The 11,171-nt window shown below is 46.1% G+C and overlaps 1 protein-coding gene across 1 annotated transcript in view; it reads left to right on the forward strand.

The window, feature by feature from the left end:
- RFX8 (regulatory factor X8) overlaps positions 1-6,255 on the forward strand; it is a 48,113-nt gene extending 41,858 nt beyond the window's left edge. The window contains exons 13-15 of the mRNA XM_072951302.1: positions 552-666; positions 3,345-3,661; positions 5,896-6,255. Coding sequence (XP_072807403.1) covers positions 552-666; positions 3,345-3,661; positions 5,896-6,027 — 564 coding nt within the window. The 3' untranslated portion in view covers positions 6,028-6,255. The remainder of the gene's footprint in view (positions 1-551; positions 667-3,344; positions 3,662-5,895) is intronic.
- The last annotated feature ends 4,916 nt before the right edge of the window (positions 6,256-11,171 follow it).

Below are 11,171 nucleotides of genomic sequence, written 5' to 3' on the forward strand. Positions count from 1 at the left end.
ACGGAGGCATCTCCCTGGTCCCCAGTTTAGTGCCACTCAGGCCGTCTGATGACCCCAGCCCCGCTGGACGCCCAGGTGGACCTTCCGGGCCTCAGCTAACTCACAGTGGCCAGCTTTGTGCTCTCCCGTGGCTGGGGGTGCTGCACCCCTGTATCACAGTGTCAGATGTGGCAACAGTAAATTAGCCACTGACACCAACAGCAACCACCATGGGGGCTTCAGCGAGGCTGCCCTGCAGGGCTCCTCTGTCTCTCTTCCAAAGTGACCTCTTTTTAAAAATCGTGTGCTATTGTAAAAGGAATTAGGTCGCTTTCCCACCTCCTGCCTTCTCTCCGCCAACTTCAAGGGGTTCTGCCTGGAATCCTGTCCACGAATGACAGGGACCAGAAGCAGGCTCCAGCCTCCTCTCCCGCGTCTCTCCTCGTTCCTCTCCCCACCCGGCCCCTGGAGAGTGTCTGGGCCCCACCCAGGTGTGCACTTGAGAGCCTGCTCTTCAGGGTTTTTATCATAAACCCTGACATTTAAAAAATTTCTTCCAAAAAATGTAATAGCCAAGCAGAAGCAGAGAGGAGTTTATGAGACTGGCTGCCACTTTCCAGCTGAGATGGAATTTCCTCCTCACAGCCGTGAGCAGAGCCATGACCCTCTGCCACAGGGACAGCTTCGGTGAGTCCGGGGATACACAGCGTTTTGGATTCTACCTTTTACAGGTGTTGTTTTCCACCGGAAGTGTTTCCCATGTTGCTGCGGGGAGCCCAGTCCTCGTCTTTTCGCCTTTTTATTAAAACACAACACAGACAAACCACGATGATCTTTTCGTAACGGCAGCGTGGCAGTCCCTTAAACAGCGGGACCGCGCCCCCCCCCCCCATTGTCCAACTCGCAGGATGCCTCCCGGGCTTACGGTCAGTTTACCATGTGGTGTCAGTTTCTGGTGTGCAGCACGATTCTTCCATCATACGTGAATATACATATATTCATTTTCTCTGGGGTTTTGAATTGTTTGCTTCAGGACATTTTGAGGAAAGCACCAAGCGCTTTCTTTTTCACCATCTCCTGAGGGGAAAAAAATGAGTTCTTTGGGGCACCTGGATTTAACTTCCCCGAGTAACAACGGGTAGAGGCCCCAGGACGGGCAGATGTTGGAATCAAGCAGCGGCTGTTTTGCAAACTTTCTGGTCCAGTGGATGGTCTTTCTCTGCAGGGGCTGTTACCGGGGAGTGGGTTCTTCTCTCACACAGGAAAGAATTCAAGAGCGAGCCATGGTGAGGGGAAAGCCAGCTCAGAGATACACATTCCATAGACAGAGCGCCGTCTGTCTCGGGAGGGGGAGCGGCCCGAGGTGCGGGGGTGGTTAATTTTTATGGGCTGGGTGATTTCATAGCCTAAGAGGTGGGAGGATTATTTCAGCCATTCCAGCTGTTATGGGGAAGGGGCGGGGATTTACAGGAATCAGGCCCCCACCTACTTTTTGGCCTTTTATGGTCAGCCTGGGAACTGTCACCTAGCCTGCGGGAGTGTCATTAAGCCCCTAATACAATACAATGAGCGTGTAAAGAGGCTCAGGGTCTACCTAAAGTCTAATCTGCCATCTTGGGCCTCGTTGGTTCTAGCCAGTTTATGTTGTGTGCCCAGTGGCTGTGTCATTCTTTTCATGGTTGTGCCCTGCCCCCTCCCCTCCTGTCTCAGGGCAGGTCACATCTGTCACATCTGTGATGCAGACGTAGGAGAGCTGTGGGAGGGGGAGTTCACCACTGAACCCTCCAGCCCCATGGAAGGGATCCCTCATTTCAGCAGATATTAGCGCGACCCTTCAGAGTCCCAGGCACCTTCCTGGGCACTGGGCACCGGGCACTCGGCTGACAGCCTTGGAAAGAGAGACAGAGCCTCCACCCCATGAGCTCACACACCAGTCAGGGTGCGGAATCCCTGCCAGACACCCTCCCAGTGGGGACGTGGAAGAGGAGGGGAAGACAAGCCCTCCTCTAGACCGTTTTGCAAACACTGGAGCTCTTTGGGGGTTGCTGCTGTAAGCAGCCTTGCAGCCGACCCCCATTAGTAATGCGGCTCCCCCTTAACTGAGGATCAAAGGGACTGCTTTATGCTCACGCTCTTCCAGAGCAGAGTTCCCGGGCAGCCACAGACCGACACCCAGCCCCGTGGCTGGTGCTTCCCCTCTTCCTTCTTGGACCTCCGTGTGAAGTCAGAGTGTTCACACCACGCATCTTCCCTCTTCATGTGGACCATGGTGTCACAGAGTTAAACAAGCCAGGTGTTGTGTTTTGGTTAGGCTCATTCCAGACCAGGTCATGCCGTCTCCCAGAGACAGCATCTCTCACCGAAGATCTGTCAGTAATGAACGTGGTGTAAAGCTTTGAAATGGACAGAAAGGCTCAACACCCTTCGGAGGCTGTTGCCACCTCTCCTTGTCTTTGCCCCATTGTACGGCTCTGTAAATTGTGCCAAAGGGGTAACAGTGCAAATGAGTCTCCCCCAGAAACGCAGACTCGTGTGTCAGGTGGGTACAGTTAATGACTGCCCTGGGGGCAGATCTGTTTGGCATCTGCTTGTAAATTAACATCAGCAGCATGCTTTACTGTACATTTAGCACTTTGAATCCTCTTTTGAATCAGTTGCAATGGCTTACTAGTACCCAAGTTGAGTTCCGTGAAATCTCTCATACACGTTCATTTCATATCTGTATGAGTCGTGGTTTTACCTTCACTAAATTATCTTTTAACAGTTGTAATATGCCAGAGCCCCTCTCCACTCCCACCCCCATTTCTCAGCTGAACATTTATTACCCTTTTCTTTCCTGGAACCATAGTCCTTGGGATTCGGAGCACTCAGCTGAGCCACACACCCTCTTGTACTCCCGCCCCCAAACTCCCTGATGACAGCCCGTGCAGGCCTTCCCCACCTCCCACCAGGAGATGCAGCCATGCCAAATGCAACACGTCCCTCCCGCCTCCTCCCTTCCTCTCCCTCGTGTCAGCTGCAGGAGGCGGAGGGACAGGTCCTCCAGCTCTGGGAAGGGCACCCATTCTTTTCTGTTGGGTTGCTCTCCTCCCATCCCACACTAGCTGGGTTTTATGTTCCCTTTCATGGCTCAGGCCATTCAGTAGGCTCCCTGTGCTTTCTGTCCAGTAGCCGCCTTGCTGGGGTCCTCTGTGTGTGGGATGCTGGCAGGCGATGGACCCTGTCCGGGACTCTCAGGATCAGCCATGGGCGTGAAGCTCCAGCACACAGGACTTAAAAGCCCCAGGAAAGGTGTTGGTTTCACAGGGGTCTGCTCACTTGTCCGTCTATTGAATTATTCATTTCCAGTTGTTTTTTAAATGTAGGCTCCTGGCACCTGTTTCATTTGCTGCTTTTGGAATACATGATTCACATAATTCAGTCGTGCCTAGAAAAGGAAGAGGAGGACAAGGACATGGGAAGTCTCAAGGACGTGCTACCGGATGACCAGCCTCCTGTCCCACCAGACCAGGAGCCCTTCCACCGTCCAGATGGCTCACCTGCTCAGGAGCCTGAAGTCCTGAGTGCGGACCTCCCCCAGGTGACACTGAGACACAGGAGCCAGGACGGATGTGACCCAGCTGGGAACAGCGTGGTGGTCAGGGTCCCGGGCTTCCTGGTGGACACCACCACCAGCAATAAGGTACAGACGCCAGGGCCCCAACTTGCACACAGTGTTTGCGGGGAGCTAAGAGCTATCAGGTGGTTAAGAAACTCAGGGAGGTCACATCGTCCAAACAAGGATACAGGGTTCTAGATCCGCCTTTGCTTTAGCTGGTTTTGCCGGGGGTGATGACAACAGCGTATCTGTCGCTCACCGGCAGCTCAGGTCCCTGGGGCACTGGCTCGTTGTAGGTGTGGAATGTGTGGATGGCCTGCGCTTTGCCTTCCCAGAGCCTGCCTGGACAGTTAGACTCACGGGGCGACAGGTCACCACTCCCACCAAGCTGAGTGACAAGCACTGAAATTCTTCCAGTCTGATGATTAGGGGAAACAAGTGGGCAGTTCTGGTACCTAACTTCCTGGGTTCAAGTTCCCCATCTTCCACTTATGAGCTGAGAACCTTGGGCAAGTTGCTTAATTTATCTGTTCCTTGGTTCCTTCATCTACAAAATGGGAATCAATAGATCTAATTCCATAGGGCTCTCATGAGGTCTAAATGAATTAATTATTATAAATTTCTTAGACCATAGTAAGTACCCATAACCCTAGTTATCGTTACTGTTTCTCAAAAAAAACCTCCTGGTCTGAACACCTTTCCAGAACACTCTTTACCCCATCCCTCCCCAATTCCGAAGTTCATTACAATGGGGTTTGACCTACATTTAATTGGCAGAAACAAGAGAGAAGACCTTACATATTTAATTGAACTACATAATAAAGCAATACAAGCAAATGGATGTCAGATAATCCTAGGGAATATGCATCGGAGATTAATTAAACCTGCTTCTGCTCACGTGCACCTGCTGAATCGGCTATAATGACTTAAACCATCTAACACCAAGAAGTTACGCTCACCTCATTTTCGTGGCATTCATTATTCAGCGTTTGCACCCATCATCAGCAGAGAAGCCCGTCCTCTGTGTCCCATCTGCATTCACCTGCCAGGTGTCAGCGTCCATTCGGCTGCACACCTGGGGCAGCCTCCTCCTCTGAACAGTGTGGCACTGCCCTGCACCTTCCGTGACCACTGGGGTCATCGCATCCAGTTGTCTCATCCTTCTGCCCCTCTTCTCCCTCTTAGCAAAGCTCAAAATAGTAAGATGCCAAGATGTGTTTATGAGTAAAGGGGGAAATTATCCTGGTATTAAATAAAGGGTATTCTTCTTAAAAACCTACTACACAGTTTTTAGTTTAGGTCATGTACTCAGATATTAAAGCCTGGCAAAAATATTTTAAAACAGGTGACTTCAGCTATAGGGTAAAGTTGAAGACAGTGTTGTTTCTGTTTTGTTATGAAAGAGGGAAGAAAAGCATCTTTTCATTGGTTGGTGATGGTTGTTATCGAATTTAGAGAGACTAGGCGGGAACTGTACTTCCATTATTAACCTTGTGTTCGAAGTTATCTTGGGTACATCTTTGTCAAAATATGTTAACTTATGGGGAAGGGGTGGGTAATTAAAGAAGTCAGATTGAAAAATGCGTCTCTATCCATTTGAAAGTACTCATGTCCAATGATCTGCCCCTCTTCCGCGTGCCCACGGAGCTGAGGGCAGGGTGGCATGTTTTCCTTCAACACTTGCTCAGGCAACTGGGTGCCTGAGAGCTCGTTCGTAAGGCAGCGTCAGACCCTGCGAATCTCCCAAGTCTGTTGCTACCCAGTAGAGCGTTAATTTAACCAACGACAGGTTTCATAGGCCTTCCCCCTAAGCTACGGGTACATTTGACGGGTGGTGGAGGAAGGGTCTGTGCGGGAACTTGAGCCAACTGTGTCAGCTCAGAGCTGCTGAGAGCACGGGGCTCGGTGTCCGTCTGGAAGACCGCTGAAGTGATGAGCGTTGTAGCTGGGGACCCGGGGATGTTTCACGGATTCCCTCCTGACTTTCAGAACCAACCCTCCTGTGTCTTTAATGGCAGTGTTGTTTTGCTCTGAGCCCTCACAAACACTACAGGCCCCCATTCCTTTTCCTAAAGGAGCCCCCCCTGCTCACACTACCCGGGCCCCCTCTTTCTCCCACCATCCTGGGTCTGAGATTCCTTCCACGAAGTCCTCACCAGCCGCTGGGCGTTCCCCTGAGAACTCAGGGTCTCCTGGAGTAGGTCCCAGGGTGGGGGCGAGGTGTGGGAGGAGAATTCAGTCAGTGGGTCCTGAAATGGGGAATAGTGTAACTTCCTCTTTTTGTCTTTTCCTTTTAACTATTTCCACCCCTCCGGCAGCTCATCCAGATATTGTTGGAAGATAAGGCCACGGAAAGCACCATCAAACTCAGCCTTCCTCTGGGACAGGAAACCCTCATCACCCTGAACGATGGACAGAAATTTGTGATCCACATATCAGATGTGTCCTAGTGTGTGAAAATATTTATTTTAGGGAAAGTGATGCTAATGTGTAAAATTAGTTATTTCACTAGGACACAAGGAAACAGATTTTCTATTCTTAAAAATGTATTAAGTGCTGAAGCTTTTGTATTGATGAGAAGGAAGATTTTAGGTGCATAATGTAGCACTATTTTATGCTTATATGTGTTTCAAGGAGTTGGTTTTGATGACTCATATATAAACTGATTCAGAGAATAATTTTTCCCTCTGTTGTTTTTCTTCTGGTTGTTCCCAGTACTTCTATGAGAAATTTGAGAAATCGTGTTGGTGGTAAACTCGTGGATCATTCTCCAGAGAAAGATAAAGTTTGCAGAATGCAGACTGGTACAAGCAAAGGGTGATGGTGATATGTTGCCTTCCTCTTGGCAGTGCCCCAATCAGAATGCAATTTGTAGAAAGATCCACTCAGGCAGTGAGGCAGAGAAAAACAACTCAATCACTTTTTTTGTTTTGTTTTTTACTGAAGTATACTCAGTTACAATGTGTCAATTTCTGGTGTACAGCATAATGTCTCCATCATATGAATACATAAATATATTCGTTTTCATATTCTTTTCATTATAGGTTACTGCAAGATACTGAATAGAGTTCCCTGTGCTCTGCAGGAGAAACTTGTTTATCTATTTTATATATAGTAGTTAGTATTTGCAAATCTCAAACTCCCAATTTATCCCTTCCCCGTTCCCACCCCTTTCCGCCTTGGTAACCATAAGTTTGTTTACTATGTCTGTGAGTCTGTTTCTGTTTTTGTAGATAAGTTCACTAGTGTCTTCTTTTTTTCTTTTTTTAGATTACATGTATGAGTGATACCATATGGTATTTTTCTTTCTCTTTCTGGTTTACTTCACTTAGAATGACGATCTCCAGATCTATCCATGTTGCTGCAAATGGCATTATTTTATTCTTTTTTATAGCTGAGTAGTATTCCATTATATAAATATACCACAGCTTCTTTTTCCAGACCTCTGTTGATGCACATTTAGGTTGCTTCCATGTCTTGGCTATTGTGAATAGTGCTGCTATGAACATTGGGGTTCATGTGTCTTTTCGAGTTAGAGTTGCCTCCAGATATATGCCCAGGATTGGGGTTGCTGGATCATGTGCTAAGACTATTGTTTAATTTTTTGAGGAATCTCCATACTGTTTTCCATAACGGCTGCACCAAACTACATTCCCACTAACAGTGTAGGAGGGTTCCTTTTTCCCCACACCCTCTCCAGCATGTATTATTTATAGACTTTTTGATGATGGTCATTCTGACCCATGTGAGGTAATACATCATTGTAGATTGCTTTGGGTAATCTGGCCATTTTAACAATATTAATTCTTCCAATCCAAGAGCATAGGATATCTTTCCATTTCTTTTAGTCATCTTTAATTTCCTTAATCAGTGTTTTGTAGTTCTCTGCCTATAAGTCTTTCACCTCCTCAGTCAGATTTATTCCTAAGTGTTTTATTTTGTTATATGCAATTTTCTTTTTATTTATTTATTTATTTATTTATTTATTTATTTATTTATTTGGTGGATGGAGGTAATTAGGTTTACTTATTTATTTTTAAAGGAGGTATTCAGGATTGAACCCAGGACCTAGTACATGCTAAGCATGGGCTCTTCCACTGAGCTATACACTCCCCACTGGATGTCATTTTAAAAGAGATTGTTTCTTTGCTTTCTTTTTCTGATATTTCATTGTTAGTGTAAAGAAATACCACTGATTTCTGTGTGTTAATCTTGTATCCTGCTTCCTTGTCGAATTCTTTTATCATATGGAGTTTTCATATGGAGCTTTTAGGGTTTTCTGTATATAGTATCATGTCATCCACCTGTAGTGACAGTTTTTCCTCTTCTCTTACAATTTGGAGCCCTTTTATTTCTTTTTCTTGCCTCATTGCTGCGGCTAGGACTTCCAATACTATGTTGAATAGAAGTGGTAAGAGTGGGCATCCTTGTCTTGTTCCAGATTTTAGCAGGAAGGCTTTCAGCTTTTCACCGTTGAGTACTATGCTGGCTGTGGGTTTGTCGTAAATAGCTTTTATTATATTGAGATATGTTACTTCTATGCCCACTTTGGTAAGAATTTTTATCATAAATGGGTGTTGAATTTTATCAGATGCTTTTTATGCATCTGTTGAGATGATCATATGGTTTTTGTCCTTTCTTTTGTGGATGTGGTATATCACACTGACTGATTTACATGTTGAACCATCCTTCTGTCCTTGGGATGAACCCAACTTGATCATGGTGTATGATCTTTTTTATGTGCTGTTGGATTCTGTTTACTAACACTTTGTTGAGGATTTTTGCATCTGTGTTCATCAGTGATATTGGCCTATAAATTTCTTTCTGGTAGAGTCTTTGTCTAGTTTTGGTATCAGGGTGATGGTGGCTTCATAGAATGAGTTTATGAGTATTCCCCCCTCTTCAATCTTTTGGAAGAGTTTGAGAAAGATTGGTGTGTGTTCTTCTTTGTATGTTTGATAGAATTCCCCAGTGAAGCCATCTGGTCCTGGGCTTTTGTATGCAGGGAGGTTAAAAAACTCAATAATTTGATAGCACTGTTAGACCTACTCATTGGCCCTTTAAAGCATCCCAACTTCTCTTGGTTTACATTACACTTTTCTTTTTTTTGGAGGGGGGAGGTAATTAGATTTACTTATATGTATTTTTTTTAATGGAGGCACTGGGGATTGAACCCAGGACCTCATGCATGCTAGGCATGCACTCTGCTGCTGAGCTATACCCTCCCCTACACTTTTCTTAAAGTGTGGTAGAATTATGACTCCAACAATGTCTGCTACAAATGAGGATATGCTGCTGATGCAGTGTTCCCCTCTTTGTAGCAAAATCCTAAGAAAATGTTGAAATGAAGCATAGATCATTGGTAAACCAATCCATTTTTATGTAACTGATTATAGTATTTAAAAGGAATTGAACAATTCACATTTAACATGATATCAGTTATCAGTGGAAATGAGAAAATATTTTACTGATCTCATGTTACGTAAGAAATGAATTAAATGTGGCTTTGTGTAACCGTCACCATAGTCAAGATGAACAGAACTGTTTATCACCACAAAGATCTCCCTCCTGCCGCTGCTTGATAGCCACTCACCCCAAAACACACACACATACACCATCACTAACCCTTAGCAACCACTGGTCTGTTTTCCACCTTTGTAATTTTGTCACTTTGATAACATTATACAAATGAAATCATACCATATGTGACCTATGAGACTAGCTGTAGTTCACTCAGCATGGTGCTCTGAAGATCCACCCGAATTGCTGCATTTATTAATAGTTTCTTTTTAGTGCCGAGGAGTATTTGATGCTATGGCTGCACCGCCATTGATTTAACCATTCACATATTGAGGGACATTTGGGTTGTTTCCAGGTTGAGGCTATTACAGATAAAGCTGCTATGAGCAATGGTGCATATATAGGTTTTTGTGCAGGACATGTGTTTTTATTTCTCTGGGATAAATGCCCAAGAGTGCAGTTGCCGAAAAGTACAGTAAATGTATGTTTAGATTTTTTTTAACTACCATCATTTTTATGCTTTTTGATGCTTAAATTCTATCTTTTCCCAGTTGAAGATCTTTCAAGTCGGCTCTTTTGACATGATCCATTGGTCTTGTCTACTTTTTTTTTTTTGACTCAAGGAGACATCTCAGGCTCCTTTTGTACATTTCCAGGCCCCCAATTTTAAATAGTGCTTTGTTACCTTTGACTATGTGCCTCTCGTTGTCCTTGACAAAGTATTTGTTAATGAGAAGTAATGCTTAAGCAGCGGATCTGAAATCTGTTTTCCCCCGTCCCTACTCAGATCTGCTTATAAATATATCAGTGATCAATTTCCTGCAGCCAAACCTGATAGTATTTGCTAGTTGGGGTAGGGGAGGGGTCCTTTTCTGGAACTGCATATACATGACAGCTCAGGACTGCTTGCAATAAACCAATCTGAAATCTATGGAAAATGTTACTAAGCCAAGTAACTGAGCTCCAATTTGAAATAGCTTGTGTGTGAGAGGAGCCATTTGGAGACCCCCTGTAGTTCTCATATATTGCTAGTAGGACTATAAAGTGGTTAAAAAATGATTTTGGAAAACAGTTTGACAACGTTTCTGTCGGCTTGAGTTGTCGTAACAAGCTGTCGTAGACTGGGTGGCTGAAACAACATACGTGTATACAATCTGAAGGTACAGTCATTTTGGAAATCAGTGTGACATGATGTAACTAAATGAAACATTCTTCCCCCCAGAACCCACAACTCCACTACAAGGTGTGTACTCTAGAGAGCCCTTGTGTGTGCACCTGTCCTTGAGCTCAGCTTCTTCCCAGGAACTGAGCCTAAGAGGACTTGCACGTAGGTAGTCCCTTCGGGATGTGGTCCTACAGAACAAAGGTAGGGGGACTAGAATGACTGGCTCCTGGAGGAAGGCAAGCCACTCTCAGGGCACGTCACTGAGTTGGTTACCACTGTGAGCAGTGTGGCTCAGTTCTGTTGGGTACCCTCTGAGGAAATGTGTCGCATGGCTTTCAAAAGTATCCACTGGTGATTTGGAAGTGGGAGTATTTATCCCACTGGCTCCTGTATCCATGGGTCAAAGGTTGTCCCGATGGATGTTAATGTTCCATGTGCCTGGGTGGTCACGTTGCTCAGTGGAACCCTACCAGTGTCCCACACCGCAGGTGGCACAGAGGCCCTGAGGCAGAAGGGACATAGGACAGCTGCGGTGAGCTGCTGCGGTTGCACTGCCGGTAGTCAGTTATCCCAGCAAAAGCTGGAGAAAACAGAGACCCTGAGAGGAAGTGAGACTGGGTGGACGAGAGGCCAACACACCAGAACATAAGACTGTTCATAGCAGTGATGTTCGTAAGGCAATAACCTTGACGCACCTTGTGATGGACAACCCAGCCTGATGCTATGGTGAGCCGTGGCCTCTGCCTCCCTCCTCATCCCGCTCCTCAGGTGGGCTCTGCCCAGGGATGCAGTTTTGAAACATAAGCCAACCCATCCAGCGCCCACACCCCGTCACCTTCTCCATCAGGCTCCCACACTCTGGGCCACCATCCACCTGTCCAAATCACCCCAGGGCCGGGTGTCAGATAG

This window comes from Vicugna pacos, chromosome 28 (assembly GCF_048564905.1).
Source record: "Vicugna pacos chromosome 28, VicPac4, whole genome shotgun sequence".
NCBI lineage: Eukaryota > Metazoa > Chordata > Mammalia > Artiodactyla > Camelidae > Vicugna > Vicugna pacos.